General features: G+C 49.3%; 3 protein-coding genes across 3 annotated transcripts in view; 2 read left to right on the top strand and 1 right to left on the bottom strand.

Moving 5' to 3' along the window:
- The window catches only part of LOC101067460 (protein S100-A16), a 4,761-nt gene extending 836 nt beyond the window's left edge, over positions 1-3,925 (top strand). Inside the window, exons 2-3 of the mRNA XM_003966213.3 lie at positions 3,263-3,412; positions 3,484-3,925. Coding sequence (XP_003966262.1) covers positions 3,293-3,412; positions 3,484-3,636 — 273 coding nt within the window. The 5' untranslated portion in view covers positions 3,263-3,292 and the 3' untranslated portion in view covers positions 3,637-3,925. The remainder of the gene's footprint in view (positions 1-3,262; positions 3,413-3,483) is intronic.
- Positions 3,926-5,113: 1,188 nt separating this feature from the next.
- On the top strand, positions 5,114-6,583 carry s100t (S100 calcium binding protein T). Its single transcript, XM_003966229.3, has 3 exons — positions 5,114-5,220; positions 5,830-5,992; positions 6,080-6,583. Exons 2-3 carry the CDS (start codon positions 5,831-5,833, stop codon positions 6,239-6,241), a joined length of 324 nt encoding a protein of 107 aa, XP_003966278.3. The 5' UTR covers positions 5,114-5,220; position 5,830; the 3' UTR covers positions 6,242-6,583.
- A 686-nt stretch (positions 6,584-7,269) lies between these two features.
- chrnb2 (cholinergic receptor, nicotinic, beta 2) lies at positions 7,270-20,857 on the bottom strand. The gene is made up of 6 exons (XM_011605830.2): positions 20,528-20,857; positions 14,288-14,433; positions 14,047-14,091; positions 12,991-13,100; positions 10,284-11,409; positions 7,270-9,354 (listed from the first exon to the last, which is right to left on the bottom strand). The coding sequence occupies exons 1-6, from the start codon at positions 20,583-20,585 to the stop codon at positions 9,202-9,204; spliced, it is 1,638 nt and encodes a 545-aa protein (XP_011604132.2). The 5' UTR covers positions 20,586-20,857; the 3' UTR covers positions 7,270-9,201.
- Between the last annotated feature and the right edge of the window lie 592 nt (positions 20,858-21,449).

The following is a 21,449-nucleotide window of genomic DNA, read 5'->3' as shown; positions in this document are numbered from 1 at the left end:
CCTGTGATCAGATTTGGCTCCTCTCGCCACTTTCTGAATTATTCAGGTCGTGTTAAGCCTGAGGTCGGGGGAGTCGGGTGGCTCCGGCCTGGTTGTAGCTCATGACGCCGAGCAGAAAGAGCGACCTGGCCGATGACAGGTGACGTGCTCGCGGGAGGAAGTGAGCCCGTCACACCCTGAGCAAACAACTCGGGTGGAGCTGGGACAGATCAATGCGCACCAATATCGGCCGAGGAGGACGTGCGTGTTCTGTGGTCAGATCTGAAAGATACATTCGACGTTTAAGTGGGTGGGGGGGTCGGTGGCCCTACGTGACACCGAAACCGTCGAGCCTTTTCTCTCCCGCACACACGAACTCAGGAAAAGTTGCGCAATCGTTCTCTAATCAAGGTTTCTTCGCCTTTATTGCGGTGATTCATGTCTGTGAATCTCTCCGGTGCCTGCAGTTAAAAACATGCACCAACCCAAAGCCCCGCAGCACAAACTGCTTCACCAAAGCACCCCCAGTTACGGTAAAAATAACAAAGAGGTCTTTCAGAAGCAGGACTGTCATTCTGCCAGGGGGAGACATTGTAGCCCTTAATTTAACATTAGCCTGCATAACTCGGAGATAACTGGATAAGCACCCGACAATGTTCCCCGAGCAGTTCTTTACTTGTGACCTCTTTGAAAATGTCAGGAATTCAAGCCTCTAATGCGAATTCTAAAAAGCAGCTGAAGATTAATCTAGTCTAGTAATTTGATGCGGAAATACCGGTTCAACTGGGAGACATTTAACATAGAAAGAGCGACCATTCGTCGCATTGTTCACGTTAACCTCCATTAATTTTGTCTAGCCTGGCCCTCACTTTAACCTATGACCCCTGCCTCCTCAAACACAAGTCTTCATCTTGCCATTTAGAGCTAAAGTTATTCACAGTCTTCCTCTGATGTCATGAGTGGCCGTTGGCTTGTTTATAAGGTGAAGCTTCAGCCCGGTTGAGGTCTTCGGAGATCTGCGGTGGGCTGACAGGGGTCAAAACGGTGCAGATAAAAGTGTGGAGGTGTTCTGCTGGCAGGGGGAGGGGCCAGGACCCTGCCGAGGTACCCATGAGCAACCCCCAAACGCCCACGCAGGGCCCTGGATGAGCACGTGGCTCCGAAGGGGGATAAAAGATCGTAGACTGTTCCTTTCTCCTCCAACATCTCAGCCGTGAGACCTTCGCAGACAGACGTGGGTCTGACTCCAGGTGGACTCCAGCCACCAGGCAGAAACACCTCAGTGACGATCAAGAGAAAAGGAAGCGAGATTATGTCATGTGTTATTTTAATTCCGTTTATTCTCATCTAAAGATGCAACCCGCCTCTCAACATCGGCTACCGTCTCAACGGCCGTCACCTCCGTTCTGAATAGACGCCGTAACAGGGTATACGTGACAGACTCCTGGTCAGATCAGCACCACAGCTCAGCCCCACCGTCCCAGTTCAGGCCCAGAGCCTGCGGGGTCTCATGTTCGTCTCATTACACCCAGAGGAGACGCTAATGGATGGTGGCCCATCAGGCGTTTTGATGTATGTCTTCAGGCCCACGGACGCCTCTCGCCCCGCTGCCGAGCTGCTGCTTGTCGTGTAGCGACTGTCAGAAAGGTGTCGGGGCAATTATAGCAGCCCGTTAAATAATAATGACCAGTATGGCGATGACAGGTGCTGACCCGTATGCAGGACAGCGTCGTGTGTTCGCCACCGTGTCTGTGTGAGCCGTGAAACCCAACCCTGGCTTTGGCCCTCCGTTCCTCCCTCTCTCTAATTAGGTTAATGCAACAGGGGTCCTAATTGGCCTTTAGACATTCATTCCCTTCATCTTTCGGTCCGATCCGCGCGAGCATGTGCGCGCACGTGCGTGAGTGTGTGCGTTCATTGTGAGTTCCAGGGTGCGACGCCTGTGTCAGGAGGAGTTTGACCCGACTTCACAGCTGCTCCGTTAGCATCGCCGCGAGCGCCCTTCATCACCATGCGTCACATGCTGCCTCCGGGTCGTTGCCAGTGCAAATTGAAAGCATGACATTATTCAGGGCTGTTACATTCTATAAGCGGTTGCCACGGAAACGTGGCTTGTTGGGAAAACAGAGGTTTAAATGGGGAAAATTATAAAGAGACCCCTCTGTTCGCTGAACTTTAACTGGTTTTCATGGGTTTACACATGTGCTGGTCCAGTATCTATCTATCTATCTATCTATCTATCTATCTATCTATCTATCTATCTATCTATCTATCTATCTATCTACCTATCTATCTATCTATCTATCTACCTATCTATCTATCTATCTATCTATCTATCTATCTATCTATCTATCTATCTATCTATCTATCTATCTATCTATCTATCTATCTATCTATCTATCTATCTATCTAAAGCTAAAGACAGTCCACCTTATGTTAAATGTACCCTTTCAATGTAAAGTTTGAACAAAAATCCAAGTCACAAGAATAATTCGACGGAAAGTAGCTTGTTGACTCAGCAGGAAGGGAAGAGTTTTGCTTTGACCGAAGCGCTCCAGGCTTTAGTGGAGGCTGCTGTGTAAACCGGCAGCCAACATGACTCAGGAGTTCCAAGCAGAGGAGTGACGCCCCGCTTCTGCCAAACTGCCCTCGCAGAACTCACGCACACAAGCGCCGAGTGGGGTCCAAACCCAACCGGGACACCGATCGTCGTAGACCGAATCGCCAAAAGATTTCCTTATGCGTCATTTTTAAACGCTTTTTATTTAGTTTCAGTGTGTATCTGTGGATGTCGAATGTGTGTTTCATGTTCTGTGATCGGCCCTGAAAGGTGAAACACGATTAATAATGATTACTGGGGGGGTCGTGATTCATCTAAAGAACTCTGGAACGTCAAACTTGAGGAAGACGGACAGTTCTCAGCTCTCTTGTTACCATCTCAACTCAGCTAACTTATTATTCAACTTGAACCACTTTACTGATGTTCTGTTTGTATTGGTGGGGGTAGTTGGTGGTGGTGACTGGGGGGGTTACGGTGGCAGACGGGTAGCAGGGTGTAATGTGAACCAGCGGCCTCACGCTGGATTCTGGGGATCAGATGTCCACTGTCGGAGATCACAGCCTCTGCTGTGTTTACCGTCCAGTTTCTCTTTCTCTTCATCCTCCCATCCTTCCGTATCCCCTCCCCGTGTTTACCCGTTGCTGCCCCAAGGCTTTGCCCCCCCTGCCATGATTCTCACCCTGGCATCATCTGAGTGCCTCCCTTTTCCTGTTTGTGTTTCAGAAATAGACTTAAACGCCCGACCCAACCGACATGGAGGACGCCATTAAGACAGTGGTGACGACGTTTCTGCAGAGTTCCAGAGGGAAGGAGAACCTGGACAGTAAGTCCTTCAAGAAGCTGGTCTCCGCAAACCTCGGTAACATCATGGAGGTAAGGACAAACAATCCTGATTTTACGTGCTTATGTCACCTTCCGTTTGACGTCCCCGCGTTTGCCTCCAGGACACAAACAGCAGCTCCGCCGTTAAAGAGATGCAGCAAGGCCTGGACGAGAACAACGATGGAAAGGTCAGCTTCCAGGAATACCTCACTCTGATTGGCTACGTGGCCAACACCCTCAGTGACCGGAAGGCCACTCAGCAAAAGGCCAACTAATGCAGTGTTCAGAAAGCCTGGATCAACAGCCTTTTACCTTTTTTTTCTTTCCTTGAGATTTTAAGTGCCTTTTTTTTCATTTGTAAAAGTGCTAAACATCATTAATGCATAATCACGCGGCTCCACGGCTCTTAATGACATCTTCCTTAGTCCAGATTCTCCTCTTTTTACTGGTTTCCATTGATTATAAAACACTGAAGAATTCAGAGATGCAAGTGTTTTTATACTAACAGCACAGAGGACAATGAATGCCTTTTCAAAATAAAATCTCAATATAATTTTAAAAAAAGAAGTCGTTTCCAACTTTGTCCAGTGTATAACTTGCTCTACTCCTGGCTGCTGATGGACTAACTCAGTGCAACATCTGATGCCCTGCATAAATCCTACAGGATGCGTATGAACGCGGTTGTTGCCGTTTTCCACGTTTTCACGGCATCGCCGTGGCGACGACGTCTTCCTTGGCTAAATATAGGCGACACCCCTGATTAAACTCACACCCCTGCTTTGATATGCATCGACTCCTGCAAGAAGATCCTGGCATCCAATTTACTCTCTCCATTGTGCGCTGTCCTTCACTCTGCAACACAATATGCATACACACATGCACACACACGTGCGCGCACACACACTGCTGTCCCCACTCACTTAATCTAAAGTTGCAGCCACGGATCAACAAATGGATTAACTTCCTGTGTGAGAGGGGTCAGAGAAGTGATGATTTTGTTTTTATTCTTAAATGCTGCCACCAGCGCTGGTATTTTCTGTGTGGTTGATTGTACACACAGGTGACACCTTCTCCATCTCAGTCTTCATCGTGCCTTCTCTCCACATGGCTGATGGCTCCCTCATCCCTCAGCTGCTGTATCGTACATGCGTCCCCCACCCTGGCCAACCCATACACGCTTTATTCGCCTTGATGATGACTCGCTGTGTCGCTCGGCCGTTGCTTTGTTTGAACACGCGCTCCGTCGTAAATGGTTGAGAAATAAGTGACTGTGGAATGCAGCAGACTCCTGTTAGCTGCGTTATTACATGTGAGTCAATACCACAGCTATGAAATACAGTGATGATTGTTAGAACACAATCAGATGTGTGTGTGTGTGTGTGTGTGTGTGTGTGTGTGTGTGTGTGTGTGTGTGTGTGTGTGTGTGTGTGTAGAGTATTTCCTACAAAGTGAGGACATTTTGGCTGGAGGGTTGAGGTTAGGGGAGGGCTGGGGGTGCTTAGCGTTGATGTTAGGGTTAGGGTAAGGAGCATATTATGTCTACATTAGATAGAAATACAAGGGTGTGTGTGTGTGTGCGTGTGTGTGTGTGTATTCTCGGCCTGTCCATTCATGAAGAGCAGGTATCTGGTGCATAAATATAGAAAGAGGAAAAGGAGAACAACAGGTGAGGTAGAGGGGGGAGGACCAACTGGAGGGAGGGAGGGAGGGAGGGAGGGAGGGAGGGAGAAGACACGGGGTGGGATGGGAGGAGAGAGGATCTATTTATTTAAGGCGTCCCCCCTCATCCACATCATCAGTTGCACCTGTCTTCTATCTTGTCCACCTGAGCAGCCGCCCAGCACTCATCCCAGACTGAGGTAAGTTTGGGACCGGGGGGGGGGTCCTCCACCCTCTGGTTCTCTGACCTATTGATAGGCTAGAGGGCAACAGGTCCTCAGCTCTGTGTGTGTCTAACCACGGCGCTGTCAGCTTCTGCTTTGCTCGCCGTGTCACCGGGGTTGATGGTGAGATGTACGAGTGTGGGAGGTGAAATCCCCCCAGTGTGCATGTGAGGAGCGCCGCTGTTGTCTGGTCTTGTGGATGGACTAAATTAAAAGCTCCGCTCAGGTTGCTTCCGTGTATCCGGCTTGCATCCCCTCCCTCAGCTGGCCTTGGTGTGTAGCTTAGAGTTTCACTCTCATCAGCAGGCTCACATGTCAGGCTGCTGACTGAGCTCTGACAGGCTCCCAGAGGTCCACTTTGCTGGACCGAAGCAACAAAACGGTAACTCTGTTTATCTGCAGCTAAAATTTATCAGATCTGCCAGCCCAGAGGAAACGATGAGGAAAAAAGAGCAAAATCTGTTACTTTTGCGACCCTCTAGATAGACTCATCATCACTCACAAACAGCAAAGTGTAAAGGTTCATAGTTCTAGACGTGTGCTGGGGCAGCAGAGATGTAGCTGCTGTGTTCTCTCCTTCTCCAGAATGTCATTTCCTGACTCAGAGAAAGCCTCCACCTTGGAGAGCGCCATGCAGCTCATGATCCAAACCTTCCACAAGTACTCTGGAAACGAGGGGGATAAGTACACACTGAGCAGGGCCGAGCTCAAGGAAATGCTGACCACCGAGCTGGGAAGCTACCTGGGGGTAAGGAAGCACTCTAGAAAGGTTGAGACCTGCGTGCACAAAGATGTGGTGCCGCCTGACCAGCTTATGGCTCTGTCTTCATCTCAGAATGCTCAGGATAAGGAAGCGGTGGATAGAGTGATGGGAGACCTGGACTCCAACAACGACGGGGAGGTGGATTTCACAGAGTTCATCATACTGGTCGGTGCGCTCACCGTGGCCTGTAACGAATTCTTCCTGGAGTACAACGAAAAGCAGGAGAAGAAGTGAGCTCGCCTTCCAGTCAAAGACGCCCGCTCCGTGCACACACTCCAGGCAGGAAACACTTCGGACAGGAGAGGAGACCCCGCATATAAAACATCCTGTTGTGGACTCACATGAACCCGTTTGCACTCTTAAACACTCCTACACACACACCCACACACGCGTGCAAGTGTGTTTGTGCATTTTTTTCAGCCACATCCCATCATCAGTAGTACAAATGATATTTCCTGTTGTGTGGATGCATTGATTTTGTTGTCGTGACACCTGCTTATTATGTTTTGTTCTGTTTTGAACATAACCAAGCTGAGGAATTTCTCCCTGGAAAGAATAAATGTGACCTTTACTCAAGCTGCACGGTTGTGTTTGATTTCAAGTCGAGCGAGTGCGCGCGGTGAACACTAGGGGGCAGCAAAAGACCCTTTTTGTCCCCCGACAATCGTCACAGTTTTACACTGAAACTTGGAGGTCTGAATGGCTGCAGAGGGCTGTCAGAGATCTTGGAGGAGCTCCTGAGTCACGGTTCCTGCAGTAAATCCAGCCAAGCGTGTACAGTATGTTCAGGTACTCCCGTTCCTGTTTTTGAAAAAATAAAAACACGACGCGACCTTGGCCACTAATCCCATAATTGTTTAAAAGGCACCACTTCCGAGATAGAGAGAAAGAGGAGGAAAATCACAGCGTTTGTGTATGTGTGTGTGTGTGCATTTAAAGGAAGCCGCCAACCTCGATAATAGAAAGCCAGGAAACATTTCCTTCTTTCGTTCTATCCTGCGGTGTAACATTAATGGGTCGTTTGGTTTATAGAGTGATTTATGTATAGCTGTTTATATTTATAGGGGTGTTTGTTACATAAGATGGAGAATTGATTATTAAACTGAAATTAGGCCTATATAGAGGAAAAGCTTATTCATCTGTTTAATGGATGTGTTATTGCAGGGTCCTGTGTCATCATTTGTATGTGTGTGTGCGTGTGAGAGAGAGAGAGAGAGAGCGAGAGAGAGAGAGAGAGAGAAGCAGAGACACATTTTTGGATGAATCTGAACGTACAACCTTTATTGGACTGGTTAAGGTGTGCACAGGAGCAGATCTGAGAGTCAGGAAGGAGAAGGTGAAGGATGGGGGGGCACGATAAGAGAGGGAGTGAGCAGGAAGTAAAGAGGGTGGAGAGGTCACAGGAGGAGGAAAGATAGAGAGCAGCACTTTGTCCTCGTGGAGCCGCGCAGGCAACAGTTTTCACGGGTCTCTGATGGGCTTTTCACACTGTTTGGGGATCGTGTCGGGGGATCCCCTCGGGTAATCCTCTCCTCCAAAGGCAGAGAGCGAGCGTGTGAAATGGGCAGCCCCCAGTCCTGGAATGACAGAGAGATGGCCGCCCGGCCATGCAAATCCGAGGAAAGTCGTGTGGAGTGCGATGGACAGCGGCTTCAGTATGGCTTTGCAGTGACAACACCCACAGTCCCGTGTCTCTGTTACCCGACCTCACTCTCTGGAATGGGCCTGCTGTAGATCATGCTGTTTACTCGAGTCTATTTTCCTCACCATAAAACATATCTACTATTAATAGTCACATATCTGCCTGTTTGGACTCACAGGTTGGTTCTAATTTGACTGATATGGCATTTTCTCCTGGGTCTCAAAAGGTCCTGCTTTTTTTCTTCTTTTCTCTCTTTGCTTTGTTATGGAAAATTGGCCATGCTGAAGATGAAAAGCAATAAAGGTCAAGAGGATGTGCTGTCGCTGATCACCCGGCCCAACCGCCAGCAGCGCATTTGTGAACGGAAGAGCGGGAAAAACGGGAGATAATTCAGGCTCTTTTCTCAGAGATGAACAGAAACGAAGGCGTAGATGCAGGAACACGACTTCTCCTCCGTACGAGTTATCTGACAAAGGTGCACGGGGGACGCACGCACACACACATTTACATATCCTCTGAAGGTTACACACTGAAATATGACTTTATATATTCATACACATCGTCGCCTCTCATCTCCATATTTTCTCACTGCCAATACTGCAATTCTGCTCCATTTTTAAGACCTTTTGCTCTATTTAACGAACACAACAAAATCATGTCCCGCTGCCCCCTCGTACCAGAACCATCTCCACTCCAAGCTACTGCCCACGCGCTGGCTGTGCACGCCATTCTATGGCACGTGCACGGCTCTGTAAGTCAATAAAATCCATGCATTATCTATAATTGTATCTATCGCCTTATAACACGCCGCGGGTCGCTGACGGTTTCCCCCCTCATTGGCTGCTTTTGAACAGTTTAAGGTAGGTGTGCGCGTCACAGGCGGTGGAGTACAGTTTATGTCACATTCTTGTTTGAGCTATACAATCATACAACACACCGTAGCCTCTGTATCAGCGGCGGCTCTTGCATGAGCTAACACATAGATAAATTGTAATAATATATTCCTAATGCTATACGGTGGTAAGCTGCTATGCTATGATAAAACATGTTGTCGCGTTCCTGACAGTGGGTTTCTGGTAACGGAAACGATATTGGTAAGAACCTAGGAATGAACCCGAATCCTTCCCCTTCAGGACGAGCTCCGACTTGTGAGTGTCGCAGTGATGGGCGGGTAACGCTCGCAGTCGAAGGCAGGGGTGTCACGCTTTGGGGGAGCGGTCAGCGTCGGGTGGGGAGGAGATCAGAGCGTCTGCGGGGCGGTGAAGAGGAGAGCGGAGAGGGGAGGTCAGTCCATTCGATGTCCGGACAAAAGAAAACCGCCTGAGTCCGTTTTTGTGTATTCTCTTCATACATGAAAAGAAAAGAAATCCTTCTTTTCAGAATATGTTATTATAAACTTTAATAAGTGTGATTGCTTTCCGGTTCCGGCTCTGCTTCCTGTGCCCAGTGAAGCCCAGGCCCACCCTCCGCCCAACGCCCCCCAGGCCTCGGTCCTTCTGTGCTGATTGGCTGGGGGAAGCTGTCCATCGTCGCGCTCGCGACTCGCGCGCGGTCAGCCCGGTGAGCTGTTGATGGTCTTGGCTGTGTAATTCTGGAAGAGCGGCTGCATAAACATGCCCATGGTGCCGAACACGCACACAAACACAAAGATCCACAGGAAGAGCCGGTCGATCACCATGGCGACGTACTTCCAGTCCTCGCTCACCTGTGGGTTTCGGGATCGGGGAGGGGGTGGAAGGGCAAAAACATAGATTAAGGTGAGCAGACTTGCGCCGTTATGCTGTTCTTTCTTTATCTTCCCCTCAGCTTTTCCCTATGCGCGAGGCTAATGGAGGTGAAGGGTTAATGCGAGCGGAGACTCGCTCCGCCACACAGCTCTGATGAGGTCCGACACAAGTCAAGGAGGAGGGGAAGGACAAGGGAGACCGGAGAAATGGCTGTTGCTGACACTGTAACCCCTCTGATGATGACTTGGGGAGAGAGGGGGAGGAAGGGAGGGGGGAAGAGGAGAGGGGGTGGGGGGCTGACAGCTCCAAGACAGTGAGGAACTTAAAAGGGGTTGGCATGGCAACGGGACGGTAGCTACGTCGATGATGGACAGAATTACAGAGCTTTGTTAATACCCGTGTCAGCTGCTTTCGTTCACGGCACGTCTCCGAGGATGCCGTGCGGAGAGGAGCGATAACACACGCCGCCCACACTCAGCATCTTTCCAGTTGTGCTCGTCCCTACGTGCACGCCACTGCTATAATTACACCTTCCTCCTGAATATTCAGAGGGGCTGCAGCTGCATCACAGGAGTCGTCTCCTTCGCTTACGTGCTGGTGCGGGCTTCGAAACCCAGCTCGCGACAGTGACCCCATGCATGAGCACGTGCACGGAGACAACCGTCAGGAACAACCGTCAGGCTGCAGAAGTCTGCTTGCTGCGCACGTCGGTTTTATCAGGTTTTTGTCCTTGCTAGCCTTTCTGGAGATGAGCAGCGAGAGCAGCTGCGGGCGGTTACACTCTGCTAATTGTCTCCCGAGTTCATGACTATCAGGGGTACATTTTTGCACCGGATAAAAATTCTGAAAGTTTTTGGGAGGTCAGAAGAAACCTTCTCTGGTGTTTTGAACGCGGCGTGATACTCACACTTTGATCATCGTCCTCGCTCTTCATGTGGTTGGCGATGAAGCGTACTCCTTCCACGGCCTCCTCGAAACCAGGGCACGCTTGGGCCAGCAGGGCGTGACTCAGGGCTGGACCCCCTGCTGGCTGTTTCCCCCGTGACTGGTTTCCAGATCCCCCTTCTCGGCCGTCTCTCGCCCTGTTGAGGCCATCCATGGATCCTCCTGCTCCTCCTAAATCCCCACCGAACTGTTTAACAGACGCCCGGTTCACGTAGCAGGTACAGGGGTCACTGTCCTCCTTGCCAAATATCCCTGTCGTGGTGCCACCTCCACTGCTTCCTGCATTGCCCAGGCCGAGCCCCACCATCAAGCCCCCGGGCTCGCCACAGCACCCACCCTCCTTATGTTCCTGAGCCCGCCGTCGCTGTCGGAGACGCTGGCGCTCGCAGCTGTTCCTGGGCTGGCGCATGAAGAGCAAAGCCGGAAGCTTCTGGAGAAAGACCATTTTAACCCAGGGGGGCATGGTGTGGGTGGTGGGCGAGCGGTGGTGCACATTGAGCACGCACACGCTCGTGACGATGGAGAAGGTGACCAGGACCATGGTGAACATCAGGTACTTCCCCACCAAAGGTACATCCAGCGAAGTGGGAGGGACAATTTTGGAAATCAGCAGCAGGAAGACGGTGAGCGCCAGCAGCACGGAGATGCAGAGCGTCATCTTCTCGCCACAGTCGGACGGCAAGTAGAAGACGAGTATCGCCAGCGAGGTGATGAGCACGCACGGGATGATGAGGTTGATAGTGTAAAAAAGAGGCTTCCTGCGAATGATGAAGTCGTACGTGATGTCGACGTAGGTGGGGTCGCCCGGGTTCTCGTTCCTTCTGCCCGGCAGGGCGATGATGTCCCACTCCCCGCTGGGTGTGAAGTCATCCATGCTGGCTACGTCAGCGCGGAGGACCAGGTCGATCTCGGTGCGGTCGTAAGTCCAGGAGCGGAAGCGCAGGGTGCAGTTCTGCTGGTCGAAGGGGAAATGCTTGACCTCGATCTTACAAGCCGACTTGTAGATGGCTGGAGGCAGCCAGAATATGCTGCCGTCGTAGGAGACCACCGCGTTGGAGTAGAAGGACACCTCGTACACCCCGTCGGCACTGCCAGGCAACGTGAGAGGAGAGGAGGAAGACGAAAGAAGTGTCAGACAGACATGGACACCCCTGTTGTGAACCACACAAATGAGCCTCATTATCAGCTCAGGGTCTAACGTTCCTACGTACACATTTGGAGATAAAGGAATCACTGGCAGCTACGCGAAGAGCACCGAGGCTCAGGCTCGACGGTGAACACGGCTCTCCTGTCATCTTTAAATGATGTGTGAAAGGCACATGCTCACGCTCACACATTTAACTGAACACTAAATTCACTCCATAAATCATACTGAGACTTCACAATGATGAGTTTTATTTCCCTCTGCAGTCCAAAAACACCCCACATTAGGCTGATTAGCGACTTTAAACTGATGCAGGATGAGTGTGTGAATGAATGTTAAGTGCGTCCCGGCGACCTGCTCATTCCTGCCTGGAAGGAAGGAAGGATGGATGGATGGATGGATGGATGGATGGATGGATGGATGGATGGATGGATGGATGGATGGATGGATGGATGGATGGAAAAGAGCAGTGAAGATTGCATCAAGCTGGTGCGTATGTGGGATTAACAGGATCACTTTGTGAAGAGCTCTGCGGCTTTGGGGATCTTCTAATCTTTGATAAATTAAGGAACGAGGCAGCGAAAGAGGAGAAGGCCAAACATATCAGTGATGGCTGTACTCTGATGGCCTGATTTACACACCATAGAGAGACACTCGGTTACAGTCAGTCTGAAACATGCAAATTCTAATAAAATAAACAAATTGAGCCTCTTATTGATGCACGTGGGGATGCAGTTATATAAGGCCTTGCAGTGGGACACAGCAACACTGAATAATCTCACTTGGGAGGTTGGGATGCATTTGCATTAGAGCTATGTTTAAACATATCAAGACAGCTACAACAGCCAAGTGTCCACTCAAGGCTAAATAGGATGTAATAAGGTTTGACATGTAATTAATTGCCTGCAACATAGTCCAGCACTAATATGTTTGGATATCTGAATAATTTGATATAAATGGGACACAATGCACAAAGCCTTGGAGAGGAGATGTTGCTAACTCTTGTACAACAATATGAATCTTTTTATTTATACAGCTCATGGTGCCATTGTAAAACCAATGACAGGAGTTATTGTAGATATTTCAGAACGCTTATTACCGGTACATAAAAGCAGCACGAACCGCAGTGGGCGTCTGTTAGCCCAACATGTCATTTGTTTCTCTAGATGTCATGGGCGTAATAATGTTATTATGTGGTCTTTTCTCCAGCTCTGATTTATGCGGCTCCACAGTGCAGATGACTCCGTGTTTGAAGTGTCTCCTGAGACTCGGCAGTACTGTATAGTCAGGGAGCCTGAGTGATTTGAGTAGATTAGTAGTGCATATATTCAGTCATGTGTGGCAGTCTCGCGTGTACACTTGTTAAACTACTGGCATTTAATTGATGTTCTTCTTCAAAGTAATTTACAACTGAGCCAGTGACTCAAATCTCCAGGGAGCTTGAAAACGCCATCGCTTTAATACCACGCTGTTTGAGCCCGTGTGCCTCGCGAGGCGGGGTCGGAAGGTCAAGGGAGCGACTCACTTGTTGTAGAGGACCACGTCAGGCAGCCAGATGTGTTTTGAGGGCAGCCTGACCTTCAGCATCCCGTCAAACTCCTCGGGAATCCAGGTCAGACGGTAGTCCTGCCACTCCTGATGGAAACAAAAAAGAGGCTTCGTTAGTCATCAGCCAATCGCGCAGGAGCAAGACGGGGTCGGTCGGTCGCTGGTCACCGTGACACATCGCAGAACCACACGGGCCCATGAACACGCTGTGTCCTTCTAGGCTTACCTCATTTAACTTTGAGAGAGAGAGAGAGTCCTGCCTGTAAACCCTCTTAAACTCCTCGCCACAAAACAATCACCATGATTAAAATCCACATTTGGGATGATTGCAGGCGAGTGCACGTGTGACCTTCACTCATCCCGCCGCGCCGCAGCGTCCGTGGCCTCCCTGCCTGCTCCTGCTATGCTGTAATTTCAGGCGCTCGCCTCACATGTACTGACGGTGATCCATTGCGGCCGTTATGTGGCCGCCGTCCTTGGATCTTCTGTATTGAGGCCATGAGCACGAAGCCTTGAGGGCCATTCCAGACGCTGTTCGATATCATAAATCCATGCACATATATGTGCGAGTGAAAGTAATCACATCTCTACAATCTAATCTAAACATAATAATCGCGCCCTTGAACAGAAAAATATGCCTATAGATCTAATTTGAGTGCTTGGAGGTTCGAGCACCTGCCCTCCAAAGCGGCTGCACATACTGACAGCGTATGTGGACCATTAACATGCATAGCTTGGGGGTAAATGTGTATATTGACGTGTTGTCTGTTAGAAGGCCTCAGCTGTTGCATAAGTAGACTTAGTCATGTAAAAGAAGGTCAAAGCTCAGTCACATTCACATCAGACGTGTTTTTTCAGATGTATTCGTAGGAGAGCTTCACTCATGCGTGGCCATTTGCAAATATGTGTGCCTTTGGAGGTCCTGGAGGGCTCTGAAGTCACATGTATCTGATAACTACGTGGTCGTGAAAGCTAAATCGGCATATGTGGAGTAAACAGAGTGCAATGAGGAGGGCTCAGGTAAAGGTCTCACCTGTGTCAGCCAGACATTGGTGGTCATCACCTGCTCGCGTTCGTGCTGCAGAGACAGGAAACAGAGGACTAACGATGAGAATCCCGCTGGGTTTTTCCTAGCTAAAGGTCCTCTCAAAGCTGAAATGAGTGTCTTTCAATTGCAAGCGAATAGACAAAAGCACGACAATGAAAAAAGTCACAGGTTCGCAACCCTGCACCCAGCGCTTTAGGCCCGTGAGCCCAGGTGTTGGTACACTCACCACGCTGATGAGCTGCGCCAACGACACCATCAGCTGCACCGTGACCAGTTCGGAGCCATTCGTGGCGGGACGGATCAGTTTGTTGTAGTGGGCGGGGTTTAGCAGATGCTCCACCAATCGCTCCTCTGTGTCTGCACAGAGGCCTCCTGCAATGAAAGTGCATCATCATCATCATCATCATCATCATCATCATCTTCCTCATCTTCTCATGGCTGCCTCCGTTTGTTTGCGACAAACAAACCTGCAGCCTTCTGAACATGTTTCTTGGGTCTAATCACACCTGAGCAGGAAGTCAGTGCTGCTGAGGTGCTGCTGACTTCCTCTGCCGGGCCGCTCTCCCTCTCTCTCTCTCCCTCCCTCTCTCTCTCTCTCTCTCTCACCAGAGCCGACCATCCATGCGTACTGGAAAAGTAATGCCTGAATCATGGCATTACTCATCACCGGCAGCTGGGGCGCGTCTGCAGCGCTCCCCTCACAAGATCTGACATCATGAGAATGAATCAACCGGTCTGAATGTCTCTATCGCTACCCGCTCTGTCTCCTCTGCTCTCTTTCTGCCCCCGCTCCGTCTCCAGCTCTCTCCGCTGCGCGGCGCGGACCCCAACTGCCAGTCTTTCGCAGCTCTGGGTTATTTTGGTTCCCTCTCCTCCGTCTCCCTCCAGCGCCTGTCCCGTCCCTCCATCTGGGGCAGATTGTAGCGGCGGCTGCGTGAGCGGCTGAACTCAGACCAAAGCTGTCACAACAGCACACACCAGAGTGGGAGTCAGAGAGAATACAATGTCTTTCACCTCTTCCTTCCTTCCTTCCTTCCATCCTTCCTTCCTCGCTCTCCATTTGTCCATCTCTGGCATCTGCTCGCACCCCCCCTCCCCCAAGGTAAACACAGGCCGCTCACCACTGGCTGGCTGGTTTTGTCAGATGTTGCTGGGATATTTTAACAGGTAACCTGAACTCACAATGTGTTGCAATCTGATGAAAGGCTTCAGCGGATCTGAACATGTGTTGGGAAAGTTATACGATGTTAATGAAAAACAAAAATCTGTGTTTTTAGTGATGGGCCAGATGACTGGGGGGAGTTCTGATGTCATTGAAATGGCTTTCATCCTCTTTATCTGAATACTGGGATGCAGGGAGGATGGAAGAACAGCAGTGGGTCTTTCCCAGTATTCCGCCTGATTACATCTTCCAGTTTTCCTATTGCTTTAACTGAGTCCTTAAACCTTTTACCTTCCTCAATACTGACAGCATGGTTACATGTTTATTAAATAAAAGATGTACAATTTCTTCATAATTGTTAACACACATACATAAACCACTTAGGTTTGATTCACTGGTGGCATGAAAATATAATAACCTTAAATTAAAGCAGAAAAAGAGGCTCAGCAACTATATTACTTGAGCTGTTTTTGCTCTCTGCTCAGCCCTCCTCTCTATCTCTCTATCAATCCTCTGTCTCTCCCTCTCTGAACAGGAATGATGGCCTCTGTCTGGGGATCAATGAGGACTCTATTTGCGGTCCTGTACACTAAACGCGCAGCCCCTCCGTCTCTCTGTATTAATCTCCTGCTATTTTTTTCCTGCCGCTTCCATCGCGTTCTCTCCACGGTTAGCCCATATTTTCCTCCTCGCTCCTTTGGCTCTCTCTCCTTCCTGTTATCTCCATATTCACAGTGCTGACAGCTCGTCCATTTGCTCCCCCTTCGCTCGTTAATCTGGCGTCATCAATACGCATCCTGTCATCGCATGCCTGTAACGTTCTGCTTCTTTATTGTGCAGCCGGCCCGCTCTGTATGTGTGTGTGTGTGTGTCCTCTTATTATTCATGAGGGAAATAAGCATTACTGTCTGCGTCTGAACCACATGAGGAGGGTATATTATTCCCTGAAACACCAGGCAATAACACTGAGACGGAAAGGTAATATAGTTCATCTCTGATGGAGCAGCAAGTGTCCTCACTTCCATCAATCTTCCTCATAACACACACCTTTGTTTCCCACTAAAACTACGTCTACGCCAGTTCGGATGACTTACTGGTTTTCACCCAGAAGCATCTCCGCACCTTAAGCTGCGGATCTATTTTAATACAAGGAGCTTGCTCCCTTAGACGTCCCCCCCCCCCCCCCCAACAACAACTTGAAAATCCTCTTGTTTAGCAGGTAGCTGCTGCTAAAACTGGCCCCAGAAGACTAACTGGATGCAACACATGTACAGCACATCACTATATTAAATGAAGAAATATACTGTATACATACGGGCAGAGAAACAGAAAAATCCCTAGCACCTTCTCTTTTGGAGGACTGTGACTGCACAGTCAGTGCAGTCTGTGTTTATATATACATCCTTCAATTTCGGCTTATTTTTAGTTTTTCCTTTCATGCATGAGCGGGAGCTGAAACATTCAGACCGATATTTAACAGTACTGAGACAAATTGGAGATTTTATAAAGCGAGAACTGGGCTTTCTTATCTGCAGCCTGTGGAAAAACACCCACTCCTGATCCAGAGCCAGATCAACGCTGCAACATGTTAACCAGGCTCGGCTTCCTCATTTACTAGAGCTTCTCGTCAAAGACGGATCCGTTTCTCTCCGTCTGTCTCCGCAGACGACACGCCGTCATGCTAAAGGCCAAACTGAGTGCTTGTAATGTTGCTAGTAGCTCAGGTTGTTTTCCACTTCAAATATTGCAAACTTAATGCGACACTATGAATATTTCAGCAGGACTCCCCATTAGACTCTGGACCTGAGGAAGTTAAAACGCTCATGCACAACAGGGCCGCCTCACAACTGGGTTCTTTTCCGCCCGTCTCTTGTAAATCGATTGATCTTCGCATGCTGGTCATCCTCAGAAAGCAAGTAACACATGATCATTAAATACTTGGTGTAAATTACACCCTGAGCAGAGTTTTTGATGGATTACTTTTGCTGTTTAAGTGCCATCCACTCTCGCACTCTTTTCACACTCGCGCTGCACGTGTCTGTAATCTGCACTTTTCATCCTGAAATATTCTTAAATCAATAGGGAGGAGAACTATTGGCTTATTGGCTCAGTAGTGGCCATAGAAGTGAGATATTAATATTGATCTAACATCCGTCCTCACGGTGTTCCAGAAACAACGCCATCACATCATCAGCTTCATTGTTGTTTAAAGTTTAAGGAGTGGCGTTGACTTGATATGTGTTAAGCTTAAAATAGGAATTCCAGGAGATGTCATTTACTTTTTGTGGAAATGGACATTTGACTGGCTTTTTAAATGAAATGAAGAATGTTCTTCACAAGTTTATTGCATTGCCATTATTCATTAATCAGGCAGCAAATTGATTGTAATGAGTACAAAACAATATACAGTTAAGATTCACCAATGAAACGAAGCGAAAGGGTCAGGGAAGAAATGCTTCATTTGTAAAATGAGCTGCATTAAAGCAAACACAGGGAAGAAGAGCTGCACCTCCTGGACGTTGACTCACAACATCTAGAAATATGCACATATTTGGGATGGACGCTCAACGTTTTGTATTTCAGCGGCTGCAGTAAAACGGCCCAATGCTTCTGGTACCAGCTATTATTTCAGCAATTATTTGTGGATGCCCATAAATCCTGCGTTATCATCAGCCTGCTGCCAGAGAAGAATATGTGCATAAATAAAAATGATTGGGGGGGGGGGGGGGCGCTGGCAGAAATCCATGTATCACGATCATATCCGGGTCCACGTGTCGCACGATCAAACAATCGTCAACATCTTTTTCTGCAGCGGCTCGTCTGCCTTCTGGTGACATGCACATGTTTGCCCCCTTCTGTTCTACTTCTTCAGGCTCGGCTTTTGGACTGAGATCATTTCTGCATAAATAAATCACTTTTGTCTTGGTGGCAGAGGATGTGTTTGTCAGTTTGTGCACGCAGAGCAGCGGAGCGTTCTTCTCCCCTTCAGTCATTTAAATATCCACGCTCTTCCCGCAGCTTTCCTCCACTGCCCACATTTCTACCAAACCTCTACTCTCCCTCTACTTCCCTCTGATCTCAAGGCTGCACGCTGCTGCGCACGGCTACTACAGCTGCACGTGCACGCACGGCAAGAAGTCACGAACGAGGGCACACATGGAATCACCCATGGAAGGGGGCTCCTGTCGTGCATCCGCTCCCAATCACAGATGCAGCTCGGTTCTCGCCGCTGCTGCCGGGCCTTGGGAGTCCAAAGGAGACGGAGACGAGGCGGGATGAGAGAGCGAGACGAAGACAAAAAGTGACAGAACTCAAGCGGGAACAAGGGCGACGATCGGGCGCAGCGGAGATCGCCTGGAACAGGATAAACGGCAGGATAAACTGGCTGATAGCGGCGGCGGTTTCTTGAATCACGCCAAAGGTTTGGTCAGTCCTCGGAGCTCATGTCTCAGCCAAACACCATCCCACCTTTAAGGGCGTCAAAAGGACTTCTGTCGCGTTGGTGCAAGCGTCCCGCAGCGGGCTGCCGCTGCATCAGGCCGAGTCTGTGCAGACGTGTTTATTATGCATGGCCTGCAGGAGAAGCGCCAACAGACATCATCCTCTCACAGCGGGAAGGGGGGGCACATCCTCACGACACTGAGGAAGGTGGCGGAATGTCCTTGAACATCCTTGTATCAAGATGTTACCATCTGCAGGTGTAAAGTCAGTGCTTACTCCCCCCCCCCCCCTTCTATATTCTGAGTGCAGTCTTTTCTGGGCAAACATGACTCTTAGTGTGGTGCGTCTCATAAAGGCTTCCCCTAAGCAACTCTGACTCATTAGCAGCATTGTTCCAGTCTGTTCTTTCAGTGCACATACTGTGTCTTTGCTTCCACTCAGGCTTCCCAAACGCGATAATGTCACATCCCTTCACCTTTTTATAAACATTTGAAACCCTTTACTTCAATAAATATGCTATGTTTATTGATATCAATCTATTTAAATACATGTCAATGTCATTGACCATGGAACACATCTGACACAAGTGCAGTTTGTACAGTGATCAGAGTCGGTGTGAGTGTGTTTTTGGATCTGTAACTTCTCCGTGTGAGTATTGTGACGAGCTTTGGACTCTAAAGCTCTTTTTTTTATGTGACAGCGATAGTGAGCATCCATTTGTGACAGAGGGAAAGCAGAGCTGTGCTGTCACCATCGGTTCTGATGAACATTTAGTCAGTGCCAGACAGATGGTGTGTGTGTGCGTGCGTGCGCGCGCGCGCGTGTTGTGTGTGAGTGCATGGAGGTGTGCAAAGGTGGTTATGTGTGTATGAGTTGCGACACAGGCGGTGTTGCTCGCTTGGAGGCACTGAGCCGGCCTCTGCCCCCCCCCCCACCACCACCCTCTCCAGGATTGGCTGCGCACACCAAGTCGGCCTTAATTCAGCAAATAAACTGACTTTGAGTCCATTCTGCTTCGGGCATATGCTCACTCGGTAGAAATTAGCACCAAATTAGATCTGATTATGGAGGTAAAACATGCCCCGGCGCATCGAACAGAACTAATTCACTCTGAATGGACACGCTTTAGAGAAATACGTCAAGAAAGTTAGTGTCCCCTGCTTTGTGGGTTCAAAAGGCCGTTCCTCTGCTGCTGAACGACAGGAGGCTGAACTTGTTTCAGCTCAGCGTCTCTCATTAGCCGGCCCAGACCTGTGTTGACTAGAGAAATAAAGGATGAGGAAGGAGGGAGATAAGGAACAAGAGCTTGTCTCTGAATTCATGCAGGTCGAGCTGAGTTTGGTGTATGACGTGTGTGGGTTTATGTTTTATAGATCACTGTTCCTGCTACATGTCATTAAAAAAAAACCACACACCTCTAAATTATCAAACAACAGTGGCACTGAAACTGACCCGTGGTCAAATTCCACCAGCATCGCCCCAGAATCCGCACCGACATATTGCTGGTGTTTCTGCTGTGTGTTTTAACCAGTGCGGTGTGATTTTTAAAGTGAGGCCTCTTTTAAAGGGAAAGAGACGCCACAAATTGAATAATTAATAGTAAAATCATGATAGCTGCTGCGTTTGTTTGGATCGGACTCTTACAGCATTTCTGCATTAAACATTTGATAACGTGGGGGGAAGACGGTTCAAATCGCAAAACACATTCTCTCTCTACACCTGGACCTCTCCTCACCATCTAAAGTCCCTGCTTTTCCCACGCCCTCTTGTTTTGAAAACCCACGAACGCGCGACGGTGTCGGTCCGGTGGAGAACGCGCGCACCGAAGCGTCGATGGAGCCATGAAGCTGAGAAGTTACTCACCTCCCGCAATGGCGAGGAGAGCCAACAATAGCAGCAGCGGCGGCCAGTCGTCCATCATCTTACGTGCGTCCGAACGCGAAAGGTGTTCAGCGAGATGGAGAGGCCACCCCGAGCACGCCCGCAGTGCTACAGCCCTCCTTCTCCTCACGACCCGAGCCTCCCGTCAGTCTCTGCCGAGCATGGTGTCATCGGGTCTCGCCTTCGTCCGACAAATAAAACCCAGTGAATATAAATATCTCGGCGGATGCAGGTGAGCTCCGTGCGCTGGTCGTGCGGTGCGTGGTTGCCCCTGCTGATTCTCTGCGATGCGTCGCGCTGGAAATGCGGAGGGGTGGGGGTGAGGAAGAGGAGGAGGGGAGGAGGAGGAGAGGGAGGCGGGAGGGGAGGTTGTGGCATACCTCCGAGGCTCCGCAACCACGCCAATCTAACCCCGCGCAAAGTCACACCTCGCCGGATCGTGTTCAGCATCGCGTGGTGCGTTCACTGACTTTAAAGCGACCTTCCCGAAGTTGATGACATCTGTGGCTGCGTTTCATATCCTCTCAAATGTGCTTTTTTTTCCCTCTCAAGAAGAAAATGCAGATCCTTTCTTTTTAACTTGTCATTGCACATTTCCATTTCACAGATTAAACTTATAATTAAAACAAATCCTAAAATATATTTAAAAGAAAAACATTTTCAACGTTTATTTTCATTCAAAATGGCAGCGGCTTTCAAATTAGGAACACAACACCTTATTCACAGAGTACATCCTAATCCCTCGTTCACTCTCTCCCTCTCTCTCTCCCCCCCCCCCCCCCCCCCCCCCCCCTCTCTCTCCCTCTCTCTCTCTCGCTCTTTCTTTCTTTCTTTCTTTCACACACACACACACACACACACACACACACGAGAAAATTTACTGTTTGGAGCAAAGAAGAAGTGA

The sequence above is a fragment of the Takifugu rubripes genome, chromosome 7, assembly GCF_901000725.2.
Source record: "Takifugu rubripes chromosome 7, fTakRub1.2, whole genome shotgun sequence".
Taxonomy (NCBI): domain Eukaryota; kingdom Metazoa; phylum Chordata; class Actinopteri; order Tetraodontiformes; family Tetraodontidae; genus Takifugu; species Takifugu rubripes.
This window is presented reverse-complemented; position numbering and strand designations above follow the sequence as displayed.

Coding starts and splice junctions, on each gene's coding strand:
- s100t (XM_003966229.3), top strand. CDS start 5,831: ATGTCATTTCCTGACTCAGAGAAAGCCTCCACCTTGGAGAGCGCCATG. Junction 5,993..6,079: donor AGCTGGGAAGCTACCTGGGG/GTAAGGAAGCAC, acceptor TCTTCATCTCAG/AATGCTCAGGATAAGGAAGC.
- chrnb2 (XM_011605830.2), bottom strand. CDS start 20,585: ATGATGGACGACTGGCCGCCGCTGCTGCTATTGTTGGCTCTCCTCGCC. Junction 14,092..14,287: donor TGGCGCAGCTCATCAGCGTG/GTGAGTGTACCA, acceptor CTGTCTCTGCAG/CACGAACGCGAGCAGGTGAT. Junction 11,410..12,990: donor GACGTGGTCCTCTACAACAA/GTGAGTCGCTCC, acceptor GTTGCCTGGCAG/TGCCGACGGGGTGTACGAGG.